The following is a 26386-nucleotide window of genomic DNA, read 5'->3' on the forward strand; positions in this document are numbered from 1 at the left end:
TATTAATTATTTTGATTTTGATTTTGGTTCCTCAATAACTATAGGATTTTCATAGCACGTCTGGTATTGCGTAGCCACATATCGTTGTGCATGGGGTGGCGGAGGCAAACCGAGGCAGCCCACTGTTTTTAATAAACTTATGAATTTATACTGTTTTCCGTCCTGTTCGATGTTATGCTGAGGAGGTCCAGTTTCCCTTTTTGGCTTCCGTCGGTTTTGGATGTAAAACCAAGCTTCTGCATACCCATCTAAACTTATATATCTAATTATTCACATTTCCTCACTGGCCTCCGCGTGTGACTTTTTGTATCGCATCTTCCCCTGTCTAGGGAAGCACGTCTTTGTTTGATGCGGTATGTGATTACTAATCGCTATTTTTGTGTGGATGCGCAACAGTATATTATACACAGTTCTTTGATAATGAATGCCCCAAAACGAACCATGTACACATTCCTTTTTAAACCGTATGGTATTGCTGTCTTCTTTATCACCACACTCTATTATTTGGGTTTAGATTCAGAGGAAAATAATATTTTTAATGCGCCTAAGACACACAACCATTTTGGGCTGTGAAAGACTATACAGTAACTCAGTGTGTATACTATTATGCCAGCCAATGTTATCTTTTTATGCTAGTTACACAGCTTATACTCGCCATTTGTTTTCCATATAGAGCCATGGTAGTTTTTTGTAAAAATAAACACTGACGACCACATGAATGGGTATGGGCCACGTCAGTACATATTTGCTGTCAAACACGATTCTCCTGTTGTGCCTTACTGGTCATTAACTTTGTGTTTCACCACGCAGTTTTCATTTGATGTATGTGCATGTGTGTAGCACTCAATATCATCCCTACCCATCGCTAATGATTTGCTACAGCCATAGTCCTACAGCCATAGTCAATCTATCCCTAGATCAAAACACTCATCTACATGTACATTCCATCCATAACTATTTTCACTGGCAGTGATATACACATAACTTTTTTTTGCAAAATCTATATCTTTTATTCTAGGGTTGCTTAAGTTTAGCAGCAGATTTCTATGTTAAGGCCCTCTTTATGAGTATTCAATCAGAATATCCAAAGTTTTTCCCTCTTGAGTAGCATAGCTCCTATATCGCCACCTCTTGTTGTGGTTTGTATTTTCTCAACAACTGTCCATGAAGGTCATTTTAGTTGTGTTTTTTGCAATGTAATGTTCGACTAGGTAGGGGTACTATGGCTCTTTTTGTTCTAATACATTAGCAATGTTCACAGATATTTGATATGATAGGTTATTTATAACACGCTTAATACCCAGAGGTTTCTAAGCGCAGACCCGGGGATTGAACCTGTGTGGCTCTGTGTCGTCTTGCTTCCAAGGCAAGCACGTTTCCATTGAGCTATCCTCCCGAGACAAGTTTTCCTGGGTTTATTACCCTAGTTGTCATGTCTACATATCACAGGTTACATGGGCATGTAATTAGGTATATAACCTGTGTCGTGGTGAAATTCATAAGGGCACTCTGTTCCCATGGTGTTTTCCACCCTTTATCAATTGAGGTGGTCCATTTCGTGAATGGACAGACTGAGAATAGATCACAGGGCGGGTGGCCTGTCACTCTATTTGTGAACCATAGTCTTGTCTGTGAGTTTATATTTTAGTTTCTCAATAGGTGTTTACTATAGAGTCTCAGAGGTTCCTGCGTCTCTTTATAGCAAAACGAGGTAAGGCCAGATTGGTGGTACCCACATTTAAAAAAGGCCAGAGTCTCTTGACCTCTTATTTAATTTTATTTACCAATGGCGATTGACTCAAGACTCCTGCAATTTGTTTGTTCATTCACCTGTTTGTCTCTCTTATTCTTTTCCAGAATTACCTCCTTTGGGATGTTTCTGGCCCATTTGCGGGCATGCCGTATAGTTCTTTTTGGATATCTCCTTTCCTCAGGTTTTTTTGAAAGTAACTATGCTTGTCTTTCATATTCATTTCGGTTGGTACAGTTTCGTCCATACCTCAGAAACTGTCCAAATGACAAGTTTTCTTTGAGGCTCCTCGGGTGAAAGCTGCTAAACTCCAGCAGCGAGTTCCTATCTGTTTTTTTATGGTATACAGTAGTTTATAAACGTTCTTAATTTCTCATGATTTTTAGGTCTAAGAAAGTGCCCTCTTTTTGCTATATTCATGGGTGAATTTGGGAAAGGAATTTTGACTGTTTAGCCATATGAAATTGTTCAGCTCTTCTTCTCCCATTGAAAATCATAAGGACAGTGCCTTTATATCCGGCCCATTTTGCTATGTTCCTTACTACCATTGTAAAGTAGTGAGTCCGGTTAGGGCAAGTCTCTCCGCTATACTCTTTCCTAGATAGGTGGCATATCAGCACTAGCTAGGATGAGATAGCCATCTGTGACAGGGATAGAGAGACTTTCAGTGAGGGAGATTTAGCAAGATGTAGGCCGCTGTCTTAGAAGTTATGAATCGAATCTCAAAAACTGCCACCTTTTTGTGTGATACTAATTTCCCTAAAACCATGTGGTCCAGGCCTGTGCATTAGGCTGTTGGTTCAGGCCTGCAATAAAATTATCAATCACTCTAGTGGGGCCCAAACGCTCTGCTAAGGGAGACAGCAAAGATTTTTTTTTTTATAAGTTGTTTTAATCAAGTAAACTTAATTTTTCAACAAATACAATTACAAAAATCTTTTAAAATTCACTTCGACAGTTAAGACAATTTTGAAAAGGGAGATAAAAAGAAAGGATAAAAAATATTTAACAATTCAATTTAAAGCAGAGCAATTTTTCTTTTTAAAAAGAAGTACAGAATAATAAATGCAAGGAACCACCTATCCTTATTCATAAAAGTAAAATACAACTACAGATACACTTGATCATAATTTGATTTGATTCGATTTCTTGTCTAACAATGTCAAGCTATACAAAAAATTCAGAATAGCATATCTGAACGATTGCCTGTTAGACTGAAACAACAATTCCCACAATCTGTCACTAGTGATTATGGCATAATCCATTAATAGGGGTTTGAAATGCATGATTCTTTGCATGAGTAACAATGGGCAGTCTGAACACAGATGTTTCAGTGTTTCTGCAGAGGATTTACAAAATCGACAGGAAAGTTCACCCTAGCAAAGATTATATCTTTCTTTATGGCATGCCATCCCCCTGTGAAGGCAGGATTTTAGGCCACAAAATGTCTTCAATTTAGGGTATTTTTCAAAGTTCATCTTCACTTGATTGCAGCCTATCTAGGCTCTGGCCACATCCTTCTGCTTTGGCTTGAAAAGTTCAAAGCAATTGTTTATCAACTGCGAAGGTCTGTGCAAAGCCAGGAGTGGGGGGAGTTTGTTTTGAATCTGTGTTGCAGTCAGCCACACTGTCCATTAGAAATGTAATTTTAGCTACTCCAGAGTCCTTCTTTCACTTTGTAAACATTAATCTTTATTAATGTGGTCAACTTTAAGTGAAGGGCTGCTGTTCCTTTTGGTCACTCACAAATATATGTTTATTTATCTGCTGTCTGTTTTTGTGTGCTGAAAAGTGGGTTTTAGTCACCTGAAAGGAAAGATATTCACATGGCTTTGAATTTCACCTACAAAGTCCACTTATTTAAACCTAGAGTGCACAGCATTTTGTTGTTTGACAGTTTCAATGAAATTGCTGAGTTTATCTCTCAGCCAACACTGTGCTTTTGATTTTCAAATCTTTCTTATGTCATCTGAAGAAGTACATATCTTTGGATTTGCTTGGCATCTTTAGCAGGATTACAGTTTTAAGGCTAGCTTTTCACTCTGCTAGTGTGCCCTTCCTTCAGGGGCATGCATTTTGCAAAGGAAGCCTAATTTGGCCTTTCCTTTCGTGTGCTGGGGTTATCATTAAATCACACACACCTCCTACTCTTTTTGAACTGTTGAACCTCGTAAAGGTGATCCGAGACCTTCCGGGTAGGGCCAGCGCTGAACAAGACTTCACATAAAAAGAAATAAAGAAAATAACTAGAATATCAATTGTCTCTAAGTACTCTGGTGGAAAACGTCCTTCACCTGCTACAGCTGGCTAGTACACAATAAAAGTACATCTAGAAAATACAAAAAAAGCAGTTATCCAAAATAGCTAAATCTAATTTTAAGAAAGTATTACCTCACTTCAATAGTTCATAAAAAAATAGATAAAACAATAAAAGAACAGGAATAGTATGGTTCAGAACAGGTGAGAACGGTGAACAAGAGTTGGATGGATGCTTAGTGGTACAAGGTTGTGTTCCGATTAAAAGTATCATTCATGGATGGAAATAGGTAAGTGCAAAGGAAGGAATGCTACTTTGTGCCGAGGGCTATGAGAGGGTCAACCCCATTCTAGTAAATAGAAGACGATTCAATAACACTTTTTCTTAACAGGGTTCGAAATTGAGATTTGATGTGCAGGAGCTAAAACAAGTTCCTGGGTGTCGGGTATCACCATGTAGGCAGGTGCAACTGCAGGGGAACCAGAAGCAACCAGAGATGCCCTTTTAACTTTATGTCCATTTTGTATGAACCATTGGCCCTCATTACAACCCAGGCGTTAAGGGTTTAACGGCGCCGTCGGCGCCGTTAACCCTTAACGCCTGATTCCCATTTTAACGCCTGCTTTTCGCAGGCGTTAAAATGCAAGGCGCTAAGTCACCTTGGTGCTAATTACGGCACCGTAATTTACGGTGCCGTAATTAGCGCCTTCCCCACTCCCATTATGCCCTATGGGGCAAAAATGGGAATGGGGAAGGGGCCATGGTGAATGGGGATTTACCGCCCCGCCAAGCTTGGAATGGGGCGGTAAATCCACCATCCACCATGGCGTTAACGTAAATTACGCCTTGGCGGTAAAGTTGAAAACTTACCGCCAAGGTTGTAATGAGGGCCATTGTGTTGAAATGTATATTTGATGTGTTCTAATTCTTTATTAACATTCTCAAATACTCAAAATTAATGTCACATTTACATGTTTGTAAGGCACCAATTAACTGTTGGAGCCAAAAGTATCTCCTGGAAGCTGTTGGTTTCAAGCTAACCAGGCTCTAAATAGCTCCCAGCTCCTCTCAATTTCGAACCCTAAAACAACAAAACAAGTGAAATAATAATAAATAAAATAAGAAAATTAGTTATTTTACATTCTTCATTTAAAATGTTTGTTTTAATGTTAACATCACTTACATGATAATGTGTTATATTTACATTTTTGTGTGGAACTCTTCATTATAAATCTGGTTTATTAATGTACTCATTCGCACCCGGGGAAGGTTGCTTAGCCAATCAGTTGGCTGGAACAGCAGGCAGCAGGCGAGAATACACATTCTCCGCCTGGTGCTACCAGTCAACCAAGGCCATTCGTTTTTTTAATGAGGGGCGGCAACAGAGAATCTCTCCCTGTTGCCTTCCCACCCTGATGCCCCAGAACAATCCCTACCCCTTCCTCATTCCCTACCGACCTCCTCCTTCACTCCCCATTACCTGCTGGACCGGAGCTTTGTGCTCCGGTCCTAGAGCTCCTTCCGTCTCGCCACAAAAGACATGGAAAAGGAACTGGCTTTCACCCCCCCTGTGGGGGGCAGACATAGTGGTAACGTCCCAAAGCCCTCGCTTCACTCAGGCCTTCCTAGGCTCGGGCTGGCGGGCCGTTACCAGATATGTCCACCCCCACAGTGGGAGTGAAAGCCATATTAGCACTTTTGTTATATTGCTGAACCAATCACCAGGCAGGGAATGTAGGCTTCATTTTCTGGTGTACGCCTGCTTTCCATACATTCCATGCATTCCTTTCCTACTTGCCTCCACTCCCTTGCACTTGTTGTAAGGCATGATGCCCGCTGCCTCCATTCCCCACTCCGCTTCTTCGTCCACTCCACCTTCCTCAATAACCTTCTGATGTCTGGATGCCTGTGCAGTGCTGCTTGACTCACGATCACCACCAGCCAGTTTGCTGCGGTGCCTATAGCTTCCACTGTCCCTTTCATGGTGCACCATTGCTCACTGTGCAGACCTCGCGTGTACGTTGTTTTTTGGTGTTTCATCCTAGCCCATAGAGTGCAGCGAGGTTTCTAATAGTGATGATGACCTTCAAGGCAGGCTGTACTGGCCTGTCCTCAGTAATGCCCTTTCTTCTCTTGGCCCATTACCTCTCTGTCCACCCTTGTCTGGTTACAGCCCTTACTAAATTAAGGCTCCTTGTCTTCCCAGACAGAAACCAATGAAATTGCAAACATTTCCAGAATGTTCCCCCTGCTCCCTAAGACGAGTATAAAGCCCCACCCCTCTTTGTCCTTTACCTGTGTTTTTCTGTGTCCATGGGGAGACCAGCAAAGAGGCTGGCACCAAGGTGTAGCCAGTTCCAGTTTCATGCTTAAGAAAGGTAACAAGGGGTTCAGAGGAGGCTGTAATGTTCTCAGTTTCAAACCCCAGTCTTCCCTGCCCCATCTTTACCCATGGCTATGCTGTTGCAAGCTTGGAGGTCCTCTAATCCCTATACAGGGTTGTGGCCCACACAAAGGGAAAAAACAATGTTCACAGTATTTTAGGTCACTTTATTGTGTAAACATGTTTTGTCCCTTGGAGTTGTGCTGTTGTGGATGCCAAGCAAACGATAATATGTGAAAAATGTTTTGCCCCTTGGAGTCGCGCTGTTGCAGACGACAGGTGGGTTGCAAATTACAAAAACAGGCTTGCAATCACAAACAAGGTAACTTTCCTGGCCAGCAGGCGCTCCCAATCTACTTTTGAAATGGTGACCACAGTAAGCCTGAGTATTTACAATTGTTAGAAAATGATTTATTGCTGTATTCCACATTAACAAGTTGAGTGTCAGTCAACACATGTTTCCACATATGTAGTTCTTTTTCAAGGCGAATGCAAAGCTTAAGAAAATGCTCTAATGGGGCAGTCTCAATGCTGCTAAAATTTCCAATACCTAGGTCAGTCAGTTGGCGTCCAAATAGTTCAAAAATGTGGTTGAGTTAAACTGCAATTCTGAAGTTAGCGTCTATGCATCTAGTTAGTTTCAATTACCTGCTGAGTTGATTAGGCTCAGCCCGACCACAGTGGGCTTGCGTGGCGTACCGCAACCACATACCTACCGCAACCACACCACATATTCTCTGCTGATCCTGGAAGGTTGCAAATCTGGAGTTAAATCATTGATTCCTGGTGGTAATCTTCACCATGGCAAACCACCCACAAGAATATACAAAATAAAATATGCAAGTAAGGGTCACACACTTGCAGACCCTGTTTGGCCATAGGTTCTAGCTGTAGTAAAAGAACGCAGCACATAGCTTTCAAACTGCCTTAACTTGTGGATGCTGTCGCATACAGGCAAAGTTATTCCACTGGTAATGTTCAAACAGATTCCGCACTGTGTGCAATGAGCTGTGAACAGATACTGGGCCTCATTACACGTTTGGCTGTATTTAATGGTAAATATGCCAAAATACTAACAAACGTAATTACCATTACTGTAACTTGGTCCTGATGGGATTACAAGTGGCAGTAATTCCCCATTTTCTGAAGTCCATAGAACACCCTAGGCATTTTTGAGAGATTTACTGCCAGCGGAATTATCTTGCGGTAAATCCACCGATTTTTGGAGGTAAAGTGGTGGATTTATCTCCAGCGACAAACTGAAGGTGAATCTGCCACTTTTCCACTGAAAATCAGTGGATTTACAGTGCAGTAATTCTGCCGACGGTAAATCATAATTTGGCAGTGCTGGAAAAAGTGGCTGTAACAGAATTACTGCCACTTTTTTTCCCCACACCAGCATACTTGTAGTGAGGCCCACTGTGCTTTCTCTGTTTTCCTTTTTGCAATGCATTCCGGTCTTGAGTGCTGCCTCCTGGTTGCGTAGCACTAACAGACACAGACAGAGGATTGCCAGGCTTACTGATTCACAGCTGGGCAGGATTATGGTCCTGCAGCAACTACATTTTTCCCGCCAAAATGGTTTCTCTTCATGGCAAGCAAGCTCCACATATTACTCTCATTATCGTTGTACAGACCAAATGGGAGACGTGTTTTAGACGTGAGGACTTTGTTTCTGTAGTATATATACTGTAACTTGCATACCAATACAAATGGGCAGGATACATGTAATGGCTGCCACCTGGCCAGTCACTGGGAGGGCTTCACATGTGTTCCGCTTGATGGAGTCCCTGCTGATTATGCTAATAGGTGGGATAGCTCCTCATAGCAGTGAATTGCTAGGCCACTTTAATGTGTGAGCGTGGGTGTGCCTTTTGTGTCAAGAAAATACACTGATAGATTGCTGATACAAGGAGTGTGGGTTTAAGAATACAGCCTCACTAGTTTTTTTTTAAATTGTTGTTCTTAACAATTGCTGTCCTGGCAGGAATGGCCCAGTGGAACTGAATTGAATTGCTCAAGGAGTATAACATAGGGCCACCATTGGTAAAGTGCAGTGTTCTGGTCCTCAAAAAAAGAAAACGTAATACAAATGTAACCCTGATGTTGAGTAACTTGAGCCTGTACCTATGTGTCAGATGACTGGCTTTAACACGATTCCTGGTTCGATGTTTCAAGCAAATGATGTTATGCTTGATTTTCAGCAAAAAAAGCAGAAGCTGTTGCAACTGCACCACAAATGGTTACGCAAATGAGCTGAAAGGGGAAGCTAAGCAGGGACAGGTCTGGTTAGTAGTGGGATGGGAGGGTGCCTTGAAAGTATAAGCTTCTTGCATACTGACCGTTCACAGCGACATATAAATTCACCATGCCATAGTGCAAATGTGTAACTTTCCACCGGTGTGGACCTTTGCCAAAGTTGCACCTGGAGATTTATAACCCTTTCTTTCCTTCTGGAGATGATGTTTTCCCTCATAGGTGTTATAGTCGGCTCATGTAGATGCATATACTTCCATATTAACAAGATCTCATTTGAATAACTGCATGGTAATCCTTAGTCCCATTGCTAGAGCATGTGCTTCCTTCCTTAGAATAGGCGTTTTCCTGATCATACAGGAATCCTTGTTCCTGGAAACTCCAGCTCAGGACAAATACGACCCAAGTGCAGGTACTCTTAGACTGAAATAGTGCTCTGCCTGACCCGCACTGGGCAAGCACGCTCCAGGGGGCACTTCAAGAATCTCTGAACATAGCAACAACTCTCTACCACAGGGGTGGTGGTCAGGTACCATGGGGCAACCCACTGATGTGTGCACGCAATCTATATCACTTCTAAGGGTGAAAGTATGTTAAGATTCAACTAATATTCACCAGGTACGGATAGTATGGATGGTTTGTGTCACCAAATCAGGTTTGGCATGGAGTACAGACAGCAGAAACCTACCAAGGTGCTGGGCCCTATTGCATCAGAAGCTGGGATATCATTATGTTATTGTTATGAAGGTAATTGTACATTTTAACATTTATCATTAAATATAGTGGTAGAGGGAGGAGGGAATGTGAGGAGAGAGTATGATTCATGATCAGAATTCTTGGAAAGCATGTGCATAGCTTGAGATTGCGTTGAGACCACCTGAATGAGTTCCTGAGAATGCTGTGCGTGCTCAGTTTCTTTAAAGGTGGGCACTTGTTTGGGGACTATGTCCAGCAATATCAACTTTGCACAGTTCAACATGGATGGTGTGGATAACTGAGATGAGTGACGTCATCACTTAATAAACAATATTGTGTTCATTCATTATTCTATTGTTTCTCTTTTATTAGTCCCCCCATTCGGTATGCAGTGAAAGCTGTCTCCCTGGCACCAGGAAGGGCATCAGGCAGGGGGAGCCAGTCTGCTGTTTTGACTGCATTCCGTGTGCAGAAGGAGAGATTACAAACGGCACAGGTAAGGTGCATCACGCCACCATCCATGTCATTAGTACACTAACATTTTGATGCATTGCCTCAATTATAGCTCAGGCATACAGATAGTAAATCAGAGCTAAGAGGTCTCTTCTCAACTGGATTTACATCATATCAAACTGAAGTCGTCGAATATTAAATGTAATGATTCACTTTATATACAGTCAATAAAACAATGACAAGCTGGCTGACTTTCCTGGCAAGAGACTCCACCCACAGATGTGTAGACTGTTGAATGTTTTCGTTTTTTTGGCAGCATAAGCCCAGAACACCTTTTCTTAAAACAATAATAGCATGTCCTGTGCATGCCCTATTGTATGAAACATGGAGAAACATGTCCTCGTCCACCCACTACATTGTCGTTGCTGCAGCACCGCAGTAAATATAAAAAGAGATGTTTGCATTTAGGTTTGCTCAGACTGAACAGGTTCTTCAGCCCTTCATATTTCCAGGACCTTTGCTCAGAGCTTTACGATTCCTTGATAACAAGGCGGCCATCTTAAATTAATTTTTCTGCTCTTTCGGCACCGAAACCTTGAACTCTATTTGGGCTTTCACAAGATGTGTTATTCCTTTGGTGGGAATTTCTATTCTGATGTGTTTTCATACTTCTTCAGGACATCGCTCACCCCGGTCCGGTGTTGCTTGGCATGTTTTTATGACTGAAGAGAGTAGGGGAATTAGGAAGAGGAATGATGAGCCTTAGTAGAAAAAAGGGGAAAGGGCAGAGTATTCTGCAACTTGGGAGCCAGTAGTGAGAAAGCAGGAACCACCCAATATTTGTGTTTTGAAATGCGGCACTTTTCCAAGGAGGACAGAGAACGATCTCAGGGAGAGAAAGGGACAGTATCTGTGAAGCTTGTTGTGCAAGAAGAGATAAACTGATTCATTTAAAGCACGCTGGGTTGATACACAGCAGCTTAAAATGAATATTGGGTTCACTGGCAACTAGTGGACCTGCAGAAGCACCAGGGAAATATATTCTTGTGGCAGCCTTAAAATAGATATGATTCACCATTTGAAGATGCTTCTTAATAAAATATGAGAATCCCATGTAGACAGAGTTGGAATAGCCTATGAGCAAGAATATGGCTGTCCTCATGACTGAGACCCTGTGATTAAAAGGGAAGAAAACAAAAACGTGCCCTAAGGATCTTCATCTGAAAGAGTTTAGCAACAATCTAACATGGGTATCGGGGAACACAATCAGATCAATTTGTGTCCCAGGACCCCCCTTGTTAATTTGCATATTTAAGTAACTTTGGGTCTCACCCTAAATTAGTACGGGAATCCAGACGTGGACCACTTGCTCACTATTCTTAGAGAGGCACAGCTCCACCCTACTGATGAGGTCTAACCAGACTGAAACACGTGTCTGGGGTTGCTGTCGGTACTCTTGTTCAGAGGAGAACTGCCTAGCATTTCGGTGCTGGACTGCCCCAGGGCAGGACAAAGACTGATATGTTTGGGATATTTCTTCTCTGTGAAAGATAGTGAGCTAAAGTCTCTGGGTAAGTCTCTCGTAACCAGGATTAATGTCTGGTAGAGGGACTCCCAGGACCCCCCTTGTTAATTTGCCAATCGATTTGTGTGCAATGATTATTGGTTCAAGTGGAAGGAGCCAAGTGAAGACTCATAGGTGTGAACTTCAGAGTGGAGTCCCAAAGGTCCTCCCTGCAGCTAGTCAGAAGCACCTCAGTTTTGCACTGTTACATTTTAGCCAATTAGTCACCATCAATTCAACCACAGCCACCAGGATACCACAAAGGCTGTGGCTGATAATACTCCGTCACCACACAGCTATAGGAGGATCTGAAGATCTGAGTGTTGTTGACATAGGAGTAAAACGGTGGCCAAATGGGTGGGTGAGTTTACACAGCGACACACTATATATTAGATATAAAAAAAGGTTTTCAACCACATTCACTTACACAACACATTCCAATGGGATATGCTCTAAAGCCATGCACTCTTACGCCACATACTCTTATGCAACATATTCTTACACCACACACTGTAATGCCACATACTCTTATGCCACATGTTACACAGCAAACACTTATGCCACACACATACTTACACCACATGCTATTATGCCACACATTCTTAAAGCACACACTCTTAAGCCATGTGATCGTACAGCACACAGTCTTATAGCACAATTTCTTAGGCCTCACACTCCTACTCCATGCACACTCATGCCATAGACACTTAGACCCAAAGCTCTTACACCACAGAATATTTTGCCACACATATATGCCACACACTCACACAACATTAGACTCAAATGGCATACCCTGATACGCCATACAACCACATATGCCAGACTCTCATGCCACATGCTTGTATACCAAACACTCATTTGCCACTGATATGCCATATACCCATATGGTAGACACAAACTTGTGTAGATGTATGCTATACACCCATACAGCATACACCCATATGTGATACAGCCATATGAGATACATACATAACACATACATATAGGGCATACACATAGGGCATATTCTCGTATGTCAAACCCTCATATGCTAATACACTCTTATACCATGTACACTTACAGGACCTATACTCATTAACGACACACAATACTGCCCACAAAAACACTGATATGTAAAATAAAACTTTGAAAAAAGAGTTACGTTTACTCTTCCAAAAAGTAAAGTCTACAAACAGTAAAAATAGCAATGTTAAGGTTCAAACATTAACTCTGAACTACTACAAGACAAACCATGAAAGTCAAAGTATAAGCACTCACACCATACTACCACAAATCCAACCTTAAAGGCATACTCTAGTAAAAAAATGTATTTCAAAAATAGATAGGCCACATTAAAAAAAAAATACTAGCATCCTCCGTTTTAAAACTTCCTATGTAAAATTTTGAGCTATTCAAGCTCAAAATTCGAAAAAGCAAGCACAGGGGCGCCGCCATTTTGTGAAATGGAGGCCCTCCTGTGCTGGCTTTTGCTTTTGCGGCACTAATGAAGGAAAAGCCAGCCAGCTGTAGTAAACAAAGTCTACCGCTGGGTGGCTTTCCCTTCATTAGTGCCGGGACTCGGAGGACGCGGACCGGAGACCAGAGCAGGAAAGCTGCAGCTGAATCTCGGTAAGTGCTATTTATTTTTTTTACAAAAAATAAGCACTAGCTGCGGTTTTTTTTCTAAGTTTTCCGGGCTGGAGGAGCCCGGAAAACTTAGAAATAAAACCGCAGCTTTAAAAACGTTGTATTTATGTTTGCGGTCGCTTCAAAAGCGACCGCAAACATAAACAACGTTATTGTGTTGGAAAACGCTGCGGTTTTTCGTTCCAAGTTTCTCAGGCTCCTCCGGCTCGGAGGAGCCTGAGAAACTTGGAAAGAAAAACTGCAGCGTTTTCCAACACAACTGCGTGTGTTTCTGCCTGCTGTGGCTATCACTTTGGGAGCACCGGAGACCCAAAGTGAAAGCCACAGCAGGCAGAAACACACGCGGTTGTGTTTACATGCTGCGTAGTGTTTCTACCTGCAGCTGATTTCCCATTTGGGGCTCTCGGGCTCCCCGTGGGGAGCCCGAGAGCCCCAAATGGAAAAGCAGATTCAGGCAGACACAACGCGGTTGTTTTCCGCAACGCGGCGTTGTGTCTGCTTGAATCTGCTTTTCCATTTGGGGCTCTCGGGCTCCCCGTGGGGAGCCCGAGAGCCCCAAATGGGAAATGCTACGTTGTCTGCCTGAATCTTCTTTTCCATTTGGGGCTCTCGGGCTCCCCGGGAGCCCGAGAGCCCCAAATGGTAAAGCAGATTCAGGCAGACACAACACGGTTGTGTTGGAAAACGCTGCGGTTTTAAAACCGCAGCATTTTCCAACACAATAACGTTGTATTTATGTTTGCGGTCGCTTCAAAAGCGACCGCAAACATAAATACGTTTTTAAAGCTGCAGTTTTATTTGTCAGTTTTCCGGGCTCCTCCAGCCTGGAAAACTTAGAAAAAAAACCGCAGCTAGTGCTTATTTTTTGTAAAAATAAATAAATAGCACTTACCGAGATTCAGCTGCAGCTTTCCTGCTCTGGTCTCCGGTCCGCGTCCTCCGAGTCCCGGCACTAATGAAGGGAAAGCCACCCAGCGGTAGACTTTATTTACTACAGCTGGCTGGCTTTTCCTTCATTAGTGCCGCAAAAGCCAGCACAGGAGGGCCTCCATTTCACAAAATGGCGGCGCCCTTGTGCTTGCTTTTGAGCTTAAATATCTCAAAATTTTACATAGGAAGTTTTAAAACGGAGGATGCTAGTATTTTTTTTTTAATGTGGGCTATCTATTTTTGAAATAAATTTTTTTACTAGAGTATGCCTTTAAAACTTACTTAAACCATGGTATAGGTGTAACATACCTTATAATTGAAGTGAGTATTCATGTTGGATTTGTAGTGTTATAGAGTGAGTGTTTATACTTCGAGTTTCATGATTAATTTGTATTGCTATACATTGAGTGGATCTACCTTGATATTGTTATTCCTTTGATTTGTATACATTTCCTTTTGTTAGATTAACCTTTACTCTTATTTAAAAAGGTTTCTATATCTAATTTCAGTGGAGTTTTTGCGGGGTTTATGGCATATAGCATGTATACGTATAAGTGTATGCAGTATGAGTGTTTGCCATATGAGTGTATTAGCGTATGGTCATATGGTTTACATTTTGTACATGTACATAATTTCTATCTCATATATGTCATCTATCCATATGAAAAATCACAACAAGGTTAGTCCTGTCTTTAATGTGGGTTTGCATATGCATAGTAGTATACATGTACATGTCTGGTTTGTGTACAAGAGGTTCATTCACTTAGCACATGTCTTGTAGCCTTCCTATACATAGGCAACTAGGTGGCATATGTGTGTGTTGTAAGTGTGAGTGTTGTAAGAGAGTGTGTCTTAAGAGTATGTGGGTGTAAGGCATATGATGCATATGAGTCTTTGGTGTGTAAGTGTCTGGCATGTGTGTATGAAGTATAGGGAGCGCATGAGTGTTTGGTGGCAAGTTGTATGAAATGCATATATCCTCTATGTTCAGATGGATTTCTTAACTCTGACCTGGTGGGCAGAAGTTTAGGAGGCCACCCTAGTTTAGTGGAGCAGGGGAACCATCTGGACAAACCAGACCAATCTACGGTAGCTTGGCAGGTGGTCAAGACTAAGGGCCTCATTACACGGATGGCGCTAAGGGATTACCGGCACCGGTAAGGGCACCGGTGCCGGTAATCCCTTAGCGCCATTCTACGAGGTCCCTCAGCGGGTCCCGTCCTTAGCGTGTGGTCAGACCACACGTTAAGGACGGGACCGGCTGAGGGACTTCAGGGCAAATAACGGTACCACTAATAGCGGTACCGTTATTTGCTCCTTCCCCATTCCCATTGAGCCCTATGGGGAATTACCGCCCCGTCAACCTTGGAATAGGGCGGTAATTCCCCCATTCACCAAAGCGGAATCGGTAAAATACCTGCGACAGCCATGGCGCTAATAGCGCCATGGTTACCGCCGTCCGTGTAATGAGGCCCTAAGTCTCAGGAGGGGGTAAGAGTGATCAGAAGCCCACAATGAGCACACACAGTAAAACGTCCCAGATTACTCTTAGACAGATGTATTTCAAAAATACATTTATTTTAGGCCTTTATAACAAAACACGATTAAACCACAGTATTAAGAACACAGTTACCACACACGCTTATTCACTATGTAACATATATACAAAAAGTGTTTTGCCTAAGGCTGATTAACAGGGAGAAAATAACCACAACCTGCAACAGAGAGGGGTAAGTTCAACACAGATATTGCATTAGGCAGTTCTTCATAGTCAATCCCTAACTTATGTAGTCCAGTCCTAAGAAGTGAGGAGCCTTGTGCTCAAAGTACAGCAGTGCATTAACAAGGTGCGCTTGTGCGTTAAGACGAAAAGCGGTTTCTCTTCAGGGTGCTGTAGCTGCTCAGGAAGGGGGTTGAGGAGATGAAGAATAAAGTCATACTCCTTGAGGAGGGTCTACCCTTGCGGAGAGAGTGACTGTCGGAGTTCAGGAATAGCTGGGGAGCGCAGGCTAGTCCATCCAAGGTGAGTTTCTTTTAAGGAATTCGTGTGCGTAAAAACAGATGGATGTGCCAGGGGGCCACCGATAAGTGATGAAAGTACTCACCGACCCACAGTCCGGACCACTTCAAGTCTACTTCGCTCGAAGGTTTCACCCCTGCAGTTACAGGATGCTCTGGCTCTCAGCGGCTGCGGGACCGGACAATCATCCATGGCAGGACAGTAGCCTTTTCTCAGCTCTCAAAGAAAGGAGAAGGATAGTTCCAGTGCAGCATATCTCCGGACACGGTGGGGCAGGTCTGCAGGCACTTACAGCCACAGTCACCACAGCGGGGTGACACAGGGACTGTAAATGCTTGCAGTGTGGTGCACTCAGATAAATCGCAATCCAGATGAACTAGGTCAATGGTGGGAGAGGGCCCAGGACCACAAGTAAGCGATTCAAAAAGTCTCGAGTCTCAACTCAGGACAGCGGCCTTCCTGTGTGGTACCCCGGGTTCGAGTTGTATGGTTCACTGGATAGCCCAGGAACACTTAAGAAGGGGCTCTTTGCAAGGGTAAGCAGGAGGTACCGAGAGTAGTTGTTCCCACTACTCCAAAGGGACAAAGCACCTTTGCAAGCCTTCTTGTTATGATGCAAAAGTAGGGGTCAGAAGGGACAACAGCGGGGTCAGGGTGCCAAACCTTCCTAGCACGTCTCCGGTGGTTCCTCAAGTCTCCTCTTTCGTTAAGGATATTTGGCTCCTTCTGTAGTTTGGTGTGATCATCAGTTGATCGACCTTCAATGGATGCAGAGCCCCTTCTCTTATCCAAGATTCGGTTTGCGCCCAAATCTCAGATAGCCAATGGAAGATCTCTCTTGCATGCACCCCATCGTGGCCCACGGTGGTCCACAGTCATTCAGGCCTACCAGCCATAGTGGCCCCAGTAGTGTGGATTGGGACCAGACAGTCCCAACACTCTTCCTGGGCACTAGCAGAGGTGACATGCGGAGAGCGCGAAAAATGCAGTTTTCGTGGGAGGCTGCATGCCAAAATAAGGAATGCCCGGATCTCTCAACCTGGGTGAATGCCAAGGGATAAAATAGCCAGAGGACAAAACAAAATACTTGGTGGCATGGCTATTTTCGGCACTGGCCACAGTCTTGAGCCCAACACAGTAAACGTGGTATGGTCCATAAAAACGAAGTAAACATACTTTAAAAGTAAACTGCTGCCACCTGTTCGTCCTAGGCACACTTGCACAAATGCCAAAAAATCCTCAGAAGGTGGCTAGGGCCATAAAACAAAAGGACCTCTTTGCAAGGTTCTGTGGGGTACTTGGCACATAGATTTTAAAAAGTTACCAAGAAATGGCAACATAGTCGAAAAAGAAGGGAAACAGTTTCCCAGTACTGGCAGCCTGAAGGACGTGTGAATCTCCCCATAACAAGTGAGCGAAAGCCCAGAGGAGTGTAGCTGAAGGCTGTGCTCCATTGGAAAACTACAGGTTAGGTGAGCCAAACAGAAGCAAAAAGTTTGGGGGGTTCACAAATGGAGGGGAAATTGCACCTACGGGAAATCTTTCCTAACAATCTACGCCTCCTCTATGTATGAAAACCTACACAAACATGAGGTTTCACTTCGATGTGACTTTTTATATGTTTAGGAAAAATACAATTTTTACAGTTTGTATATGCACGCAATTAACATTGTTTATATGATTCATATTCATATGAAGTAAGACTTCAAAGGCAGTCCTGACTTTGATGTAAGTATTCATATGTATATTAGTGTACATTTATGAAATTCACATCTCCTACACGTATGTGTACAGTTTGTATAGAAGAAGTACATTGATTGTGAGTGCGTTTTAATTGTGTGTATCATAAGAGCATGTGAGGTAAGAGTGTATGTTGTAAGAAGGTGTGTTTTAACAGCGAGCAATCTAAGAGCATGTGCTAAAAGAGCATGGGTCTCACTCTGAGTAGCAATTTACTGGCACCCTTTTTGGACCAGCAAACTACAACTCAGCCTGCCAGGGCAGTTGCGCCCAGCAGGTCTGACTTGCCAGACGCATCAGCCCCAGGAGGCAGAGTTGTCACGGAAGCAACGGTGCCTGTGCTTCCGTGTCCCTATTCCTGTGGAGTCCTATAGGACTCCACGGGAATGAGGACTTACAAAAAATCTGGTGCCTGACTTCCCACTCCACCGGTACTTGTAATGTCCCGGTGGCACCAGGCGATGGATTCATTGTTACAAGTCCAGTGGCAACACGCTGGTAGCACCGGCGGGTTACCGTCGGACTCGTAATGAGGCCCAATGTATTATAAGAGCATGTGCCTAAGAGCATTTGTCACAAGAGTGTGTGTCATAAGAGTGTGTCATAAGAGTGTGTGTGGTAAGAGTGTGTGATGTAAGAGCTTGGGATATAAGTGTGAGTGTCATATGTGTGTGTGCCATTAAAGCACATGTTGTAAGAGTGTGTGTTATAGGTGTGTGTGTCATAAATGGGCATGGTGTAAGAGCGTGTAGTGTAAGAGCATGCGTAATACATGTGTCTCATATGTGTGAGTGCTGTAAGCATGTGTCATAAGTACCTTTGTCGGAAGAGTGTGTCGTAAGAGCATGTGCTATAAGAGCGTGTATCATAAGTGTAGGTGTTGTAAGTGTTAGTGTAGTCATCATAAGACATAAGAGCATGTGTCACAAGAGTTTGTGTCAGATGTGTGTGTATGCCATAGTGTGTGCCATAAGAGCATTCATGGTAAGTGTGTGACATGCATGTGTCATTATAATGAGCCATAAGAGTGTGTGTCCTAAGAGTGTGTGTTCAAATAGCATATGCCATGAGGGCATGTGGTGTAAGAGCATGTGTCATCCGTTCGTGTATCTTACGTGTGAGTTTCTTAAGTGTGTGTGCCTTAAGAGCATATGTTGCAAGAGCATCTGATTTAAGTCTGTATGTCATAAGTGTGTGTGTTGTAAGTGTGTATCTGTGTCATAACAGCATGTGTCATAAAAGCATGTGTCATAAGTGTAAATGTAACAGGTGTGAGTGTCATAATTGTGGGCATCCCTAGTGTGTGTGTGTGTGTGTGTGTGTGGGTCGTAAGCGTATGTATCAAAAGAGCATAAATCATAAGTCTGCATGTCAGATGTGTGTGTGTGTCATAAGAGTGTGTGTCGTAAGAGCAAGTGGTGAGAGTGCATGTGTCATAAGAGTGTGTGATGTACCAATTTCGATTGGGGGAATAATAGTAATGTATGTAAATGTGTCCCATGTAAAGTGCTTTAGATTAAAGTGCTATATAAAAAACAAATTATTGTATGCCATAAAGTATGTAGTGTTTACGTTTCTGGCATGTGAGTGTATGGCTTATAGGTAGTGTATGATTGCTTGTTATAAAGTCATGAAATGCACATGGTCTATGCACCTTGTATATGTATGAAAATTCACATTAAATTGAGTTTGGACTTTGATGTGAGTTTTTCTATGTATAGGTGTATACGAGTTGTACATTTCATATATGTACACAATTTATGTCGCCTGAAATCTGACATCAAAGTCAGTCTTGAATTTAATGCAACTTTTCATATGTATATTAGTGTACATTTAGGAAACTGTACATCTAGATGCACATGTGCAGTTCATATAAAAGATGTACATTTTTTCTGCTCATATTTTTTATGCTTCCTTTGTATATAAAAGCTCACATGAAAGTGGTCTAACTTTGATGCAAGTTTGAATTGCGTATAAGAGGTGTAAAGGAGTTTTATATTGCTACATGTATGCAATTTATATCTCCTATACGTCTTTTATTCATATAAAAAGAACATCAGTTCTTGCTTTGATCTGAGTTTTCATACGTATAGTGGCACACATATAAAAAAATTACATCTTCTACACATACGTATACAGTTTGTATAAAACATGCACATTCATTCTGAGCATGCATGGTCTATAGATGAATCTTAAAAAGTGAATATCTCCAAATTGGGCAATTTTCCAGTTTGTATTTTAGTGCATGAATTCATGGTAAGATCTAGGGGCGTGCCAAAAGTTTTGAAAATGTAAGCGCCCCATTTTGAGATATTTTGGATGAAAAGTATTGTTTTCCCTTTTGTGAAAACCCTTTGTTAAAGCTTTTCAGAATACAATCATATATATATTTTTTAAATAGCAAGCCATCCATGAATAATTGTGAAATGTTATACGCAGGGGCAGCTGCCTCAAAATTTACTGTGGAATAGTTTTACTTTACACTTTTTCATGGAAGTGTTCAAGAGTTATTAAGAAAAGTTATATTCTGAAACTCCTTTGACAACTTGTCTTAACGGTAACTGTGCCATGTGCTAGCACTATGAGATTTATATATATATTCACTACAAAAAAAACTTTGTTAAGGGGATGTTATGGTTAAGTTGCCCTACGAAAAACCTGTGCACTTCACTAAAGAAAAATGTTCGCCCTCCCCATTGTGGTTCAAATTAAAAACACAAAACCACTGAAATTCGCCAGTTATGGCAGACTGAGCCCCCTTACTTGCCATCGCCACTGTGCACTGCTAACACTGACACCCAGAACATGAAAGCTGTCCTCTGAAATGTCACTGATGACATCACTGACAACATCACATGTTTAGCCTATTTGTTTTCGTTGCCTGCCATATATATTTTAAAGGGATGTTATACTTCACAGTGAAACCAAAAAACACTGCACATTCCCCCATTATGGTAAGCTAAGCAACCATAACTGCCCACACCACTGTGCACTGCTAACACTAACACCCAGGACAAGAAAGATGACATCACAAATGTCATTGATGACATCACTGAAAACAAATCCTTTATCAAGATGGCCACCATACAAAGGGAAGACGGGCATTGGATAGAAAGCCTTCTTCGCTTTCCATTGCAGGCTGCAGAAAGCAAAAAAGAAACTGTGTTACCGTTATGGCAGCACCACATTTGTGTTCCTTGATTAATATGTGGTTATGAGCAAGACTTTTACCAGAAAGGCAGTCCCTGGTGGACATGGCGACCTCAATGCAATGTTTTCTCCCTTGCAGTAAAGGCCAGTAGCCATATCCCCGACATTGTGGGCACTACCCATACATAGAGGTTACCCCTCAGAGACGGAAGCTGTACCGTTAAATATGAAAAGACTATCACATGCACAACACAAAGCTTTTCAGTCGTTGTCATTGACCTTTACATACATGTGTTGTACATGTACTCATTTCTTTCTGTAAAAATGTGCGTAAAAACAGCAAAGGAGTAGTGTACTTAGGTTGACATAAAATGGCAAACAAACTATGTGATGCGAAGCGTAATGGCGTCAGAAATACTGGATGCAACACCATTACCATTCACATTTCGACACAAAATTGTGTAAGTGACACAGGTGGAATGGTGTGAAGATATGTGTATTGGGAGGGTGTAGCCATATATTATTGTACAAACATTTCTGTGCACAGGGAATCTGGGTGACAGAAATTGGCCTGACGGCACTAATGCATATGAGATGGGCCAGACCCTCCCGTAGCCAATGCAAGTGGTATGGAGTACCTTTCTCCATAACGTTCCTTGGCAGCTTAAACAAATGCGTCCTAGCACCTACAAAAGAACACATTACGATCTGCAACGTAGCATGCCACATTGTGCAAACAGAGAGTACATTTGTAAAGAAAAGACTAACATTTAAAAATTTGCCCAGTAATTTTATTTCACAATAAAGTGAGCGAAATCATCGCTTTATGCAAGAAGTAAAGTAGTTTTGTTTCACAATGAACTGTGGGAAAAGATGGCACTATTCACTTTTCCATAGAAGTATTAAGTTTGTCTGTTTGGTCGACATTGACAATGTTAAAGGTCACGTTGTTTTTTCCACACACAGAAAGTAAGCGTTGCTGCCACAATAGTCATTTTCCTCCCACATTGATGTGCAAGACAACGTCAACCGCTGTGATCTACAGCACCAGAAAGGAAGGAATGTTACTTCTTATAGCGACAGCAGCGTAAGGACACAAAGGGCCCACACGATCATCCCAGTGAATTGTGATGCTGGTTATAAACAGTTGCATTTGACGGTTAAAAAACCTGTCACTTGGCATCTGTAATCCATGACAATCACAATAGGGAAGAAAGTATCTGAGGAGGAAATGTGAATTAAAAGATGTATGAATACACAACCTTTGGATAAACCACAGTTGTAGTACATAACATGCTCAGTAAAAAAATGTATTCAATAGGAGGAAATGTAGTGGGACCCTAGGGACGGTGACAATGTGCAATGTCCATAATTGGAAAAATAAATCGAACGGCACAAAAAGCTGGAACGTTGTCATTAATAATATAATTTTTCTTTGGAAGTAGCTGCTTTCTTGGGGAAATGTAGTGGCACCCTACAAACGGCGACAATGTTCAATGTCTATAATAGGGAAAAAATTGCAACGGCACATAAAACTTGTAAAACATTAGGGAAAATATATATTTTTTTTTACAAACTAAAACATAACGTCAATTCGGAATTTAGGCGACAAAAATACACTTACATGATGTGGAGCGCCTCCATTGCGTTAGCTGTAGTCAGACACTAGTGTATCTGGAAGACTGCCTGTTCGGGAACTAATTTCTCACGGTCGTGCAAAAGTTTTTGAAGCATAACCTTATCAAACGATATGTTTTTCAAACTGTTACTACCTCCATTCTTTCTACTCTTTCTCTGTACCTCAAGGTTAAAAAACAAGGGACCCTTATGGGTTTTGACAAATATGCGGCAGTACTGAGCTCGTGTTGAAAAGAGAAAATGCAGTGGCCTTCATTCCGAATGCAAATACATTCTCATTTTGCAACAACATATCAGCATCTATTTATGAGAAGCGCTACTGGCGTACACGTGCAGAAGGGCTGTGTGTACGAAGTAGAGCAGGTGGCTGCCTCAGATTCCCGCCACTCTGACCGCAGTAATGTTGTTTATGGATTGTAAAATGGACGAAGTAATTTCATTTCGTACAATGAGTAGCAAGTCCCACTGTACCTTATGACAGTGCTAACAAGAATACTTCAATGTTTGACTTTCTACTACCACGTCTCATTAATGCTCACCTTTCAAAACAGTGTTCCATACGTGTTATAAGTACATTGGTGCCTTCTTCGTTTATGTATGTTAGCGCCGATGTTCGCGTTGAACAGAAAACTAAGTAAACATGGCGGACGTATCGAAAGATTACGACGCACTTCACACTGTGCCACAACCAATCGGTTAAAGCGCAACATGGTCACAAGCAGCACGCCACGGAATAGCCAATTGCAATGTTCTCCACGAAGCGAACAGGGAAGTGTGACCGCGGAGCGGACATAGATATGACAAATTTTTAGAGACATACTTTTTGATCGTTTTTAAGGGAATTACTGGATGGATTGTCACAAAATTTTCAAAAGCATGCTTTCAGGCCCAAGCCCCTGCCACTGGCTCAAATTTGGTGCAAATCCGTCCAGCGGTTTCGCCTGTAGCCGTGCGCAAAGTTTTCCCCATTCAGTCTATGGGAAAAAAAAACATTTTGGGACCCCCCCTATAACTTTGCCCCCCCCGGACCAAACATCACCAAACTTTGCAAAGAAATTCAGAGTGGGCCATATACTTTTTTTGCAAAGTTTGGTGAGGATTCGTCCAGGAGGAGAGAAGTTATAAGCCGCCCAAAAAGTGCTCTTCCTATGGAAACAGCAACTTAAACATAACTACGCGGCCACTGGCGTGGCCGTGTAATATATGCACAAGAAGGAGGAGCCGCCGAAGCGGCAAGACTGCACTCCGAGTCATGTAAAAATCATGAGAACCCACAACAAAAGAAAAACTTAAGGTCGAGTGACTACATGTTTATTGAACAAAGAAAAAGAAACAAAAACACACAGCAGAGGCAGGACACTGATGGGATATATCCTGTTTGATGCGTTTTGCGCTTCACATAGCGCTTGTTCATATATATTCAAGGAAAAAACTTTAGGTGCAGGGACGTTAAGGTGAGAACATGCAACAAACCCCCTGAACTTCAGCTATAGCCACCTTAACTCTGCGCCCCCTGTTGAGCAGCTACGACCACAATGATGACATCACATATGACATCACAGTTTCATCACTAATTACATTGCAACAGTAACCGGTGTTAAGAATAGCCTTCAGCCATGATCATTGTGCATGGCCAAATATATTTTAACACACTAATGGGTACCAATCATGGCCTTGACACTGGCCACAGTCTTCACCCATGTGCATTGTATATCTTAAAACACTAACAGGCCACCAACTGCAGACATTGGCCTTCACCAGTGGCTACAGCTTTCAGATGTGTCCACTGTATATCATATGCACTAATCAGCCACTAGCCATGGGCTTTAGCACAATACTGGCCAATGGCCACAATCTTTGGCTGTGCCCACTAGATATTCTAATATATAAATATATGGCCTTTGACCATGAGCAGTTTACTACATCTTTTGGCCATGCCCACTGTATATTTTTAAATATTAACATGCCATAAGCGATTGACTTAGGATGTGCCCACAGTGTATTATACAACAAACCAGCCCCTATCTATGGTCATGCCCACTGTATATTATATACACTAATCAGCCACTCGCCATGGTCTTCAACACAATACTAGGCAGTAATGACAGCCTTTGGCTGTGTGCACTGTATATTCTAACATATTAAAAGGCACTTGCTATGGCCTTTAGCTATGAACACTGACTACAGCTTTCAAGGTTGCCCACTGTATATTTTAAAACAGTGACGGGCAACTAGATATGGCTTTTAAACATGCACATTGGTATTTTGCAACACTAACTGACCACTAGCTATGGTGTTTAGAGATGGACATTGACCACAGCCTTCGTCATGGCCAAGTCCATGGCCTAAATTGTTATTAAGAAAATCAAAGTTTTTAGGAGCTAACTTATTAATCATGTTATATCTAATGGCATTATTGATGAATATGTTATATACAATGCCATTAGTTTTGTCACCAGTGATGCCATCAGTAATGCAATTTGTGACGTTATCAGTGTTCTCCTAAAACATGTAATTAGTGGTGTCATCAATGATGTGATCTGTGATGTCATCATTGTGGTCATAGGCTGTGCAACAGTGGGCACAAAGTTAAGGTGGCTTTAGCTGAATTTCAGGGGTTTTGTTGCATTAAGTCTTCACCTTATCCTCCCTGCAACTAAAGTTTTTTTCCTTGAATTTCAAAGGTTTTGTTATTTCATACATAATTGCCATTAAAGATACAGACAATCTAGCAAATGAAAATGATGTATCATGTTTAGAAAGTAAAACAAAAAGGAATTGTGCAACCACATTCCCTCCTAATATTCACCCCAAATAAACCTGTTCTTAAAAAACTTTGTTTGCATATTTACTTAATTTTTTTAAGTGTCTACATTTATATGTACTGTTGATAAATAGAAAGTTATTAAAGTGTTACAATAACTGTGTACAAAGAGTACACTCAATTCTTTACAAGACTACTGCCCACATGTATATGTACATATGTATTTCTTTTTTAACGGTGTTATAGATGCTGCTACCAAGGATGCATGCAGGGCTAAACGGTGCACCAGCTGGGGGGTTTTACCTGCGGCTTCCACAGTAGTTAACAGTAGATATAATGAAATGCATAGAGATATTTCGTTCATTTTTTTTAACACATACTGAATCAAAAACATCAATTAAGGGTCTTTGTTCGATTTATACAGTATGTGTTTTTATTTTCTATTTTTATAACTCAAAAGTTGGTCCTGAAAAGGACCGTTTTTGGGGGTAAGGAAAAAAGAGGTAGCAACTGGGAAGGGAAAAAAACTAGGATTCATACATATAACAAAAGGTTAAAAAAATAACATTTATTTTTTTCGCATTTTATATTTTGTAAATGTTTTTCTGTTATTTTCTAAAGAATGGAGTAAAAATAAATGACACCCAAAAATATACCTATCATTGCCAGTTGTCTGTATATTCTAAAAATTCGTGATGTGCAAAAAAGGTTTTGCACATCACGATAAAACTAGAAAGATCGGGTGCAGGCAGGATGGACTACAGTTGGGTGTTAGTTGGTGGAAAATAGCTGGTAATTGAAATGGAAGTCTGTAGCACAGATTGCAAATACTGCTGTGCTGATCTTGCTCCATGTGCTTTGACCTTATGTTTCACATGAGCCTTCATATAGGATTCATCCACTTCATCCCAATGAACACGGACAAGATGTTGAATTAACATTCATGCCGCCATGCTTTGCGATGGCTTGAGTGAAGGTCCCAACCACAAAACCTTACAGCAGAAATTGCACATGACCTCCTCGATCTATTTTTTGCTGTGTTACTCCTTTACATAGAAATATTGCCAACTGTCAGCTATGTTGTTTTGCGCACATTGCTTCTTCCATGGCGGTAAAGCTGAAGCCACCCACACCACCTCATCAGCACTGCTGCTCGTAG

The 26386-nt window shown here is 41.9% G+C and overlaps 1 protein-coding gene across 1 annotated transcript in view; it reads left to right on the top strand.

Annotated features, from left to right (window-relative positions):
* Positions 1-26386, top strand: part of LOC138492926 (vomeronasal type-2 receptor 1-like) — a 402451-nt gene that overhangs the window by 298114 nt on the left and 77951 nt on the right. Inside the window, exon 5 of the mRNA XM_069620220.1 lies at positions 9715-9838. Within this exon, the coding sequence (XP_069476321.1) occupies positions 9715-9838 (124 nt within the window). The remainder of the gene's footprint in view (positions 1-9714; positions 9839-26386) is intronic.

Source organism: Ambystoma mexicanum, chromosome 10, assembly GCF_040938575.1.
Source record: "Ambystoma mexicanum isolate Mex_15411 chromosome 10, UKY_AmexF1_1, whole genome shotgun sequence".
NCBI lineage: Eukaryota > Metazoa > Chordata > Amphibia > Caudata > Ambystomatidae > Ambystoma > Ambystoma mexicanum.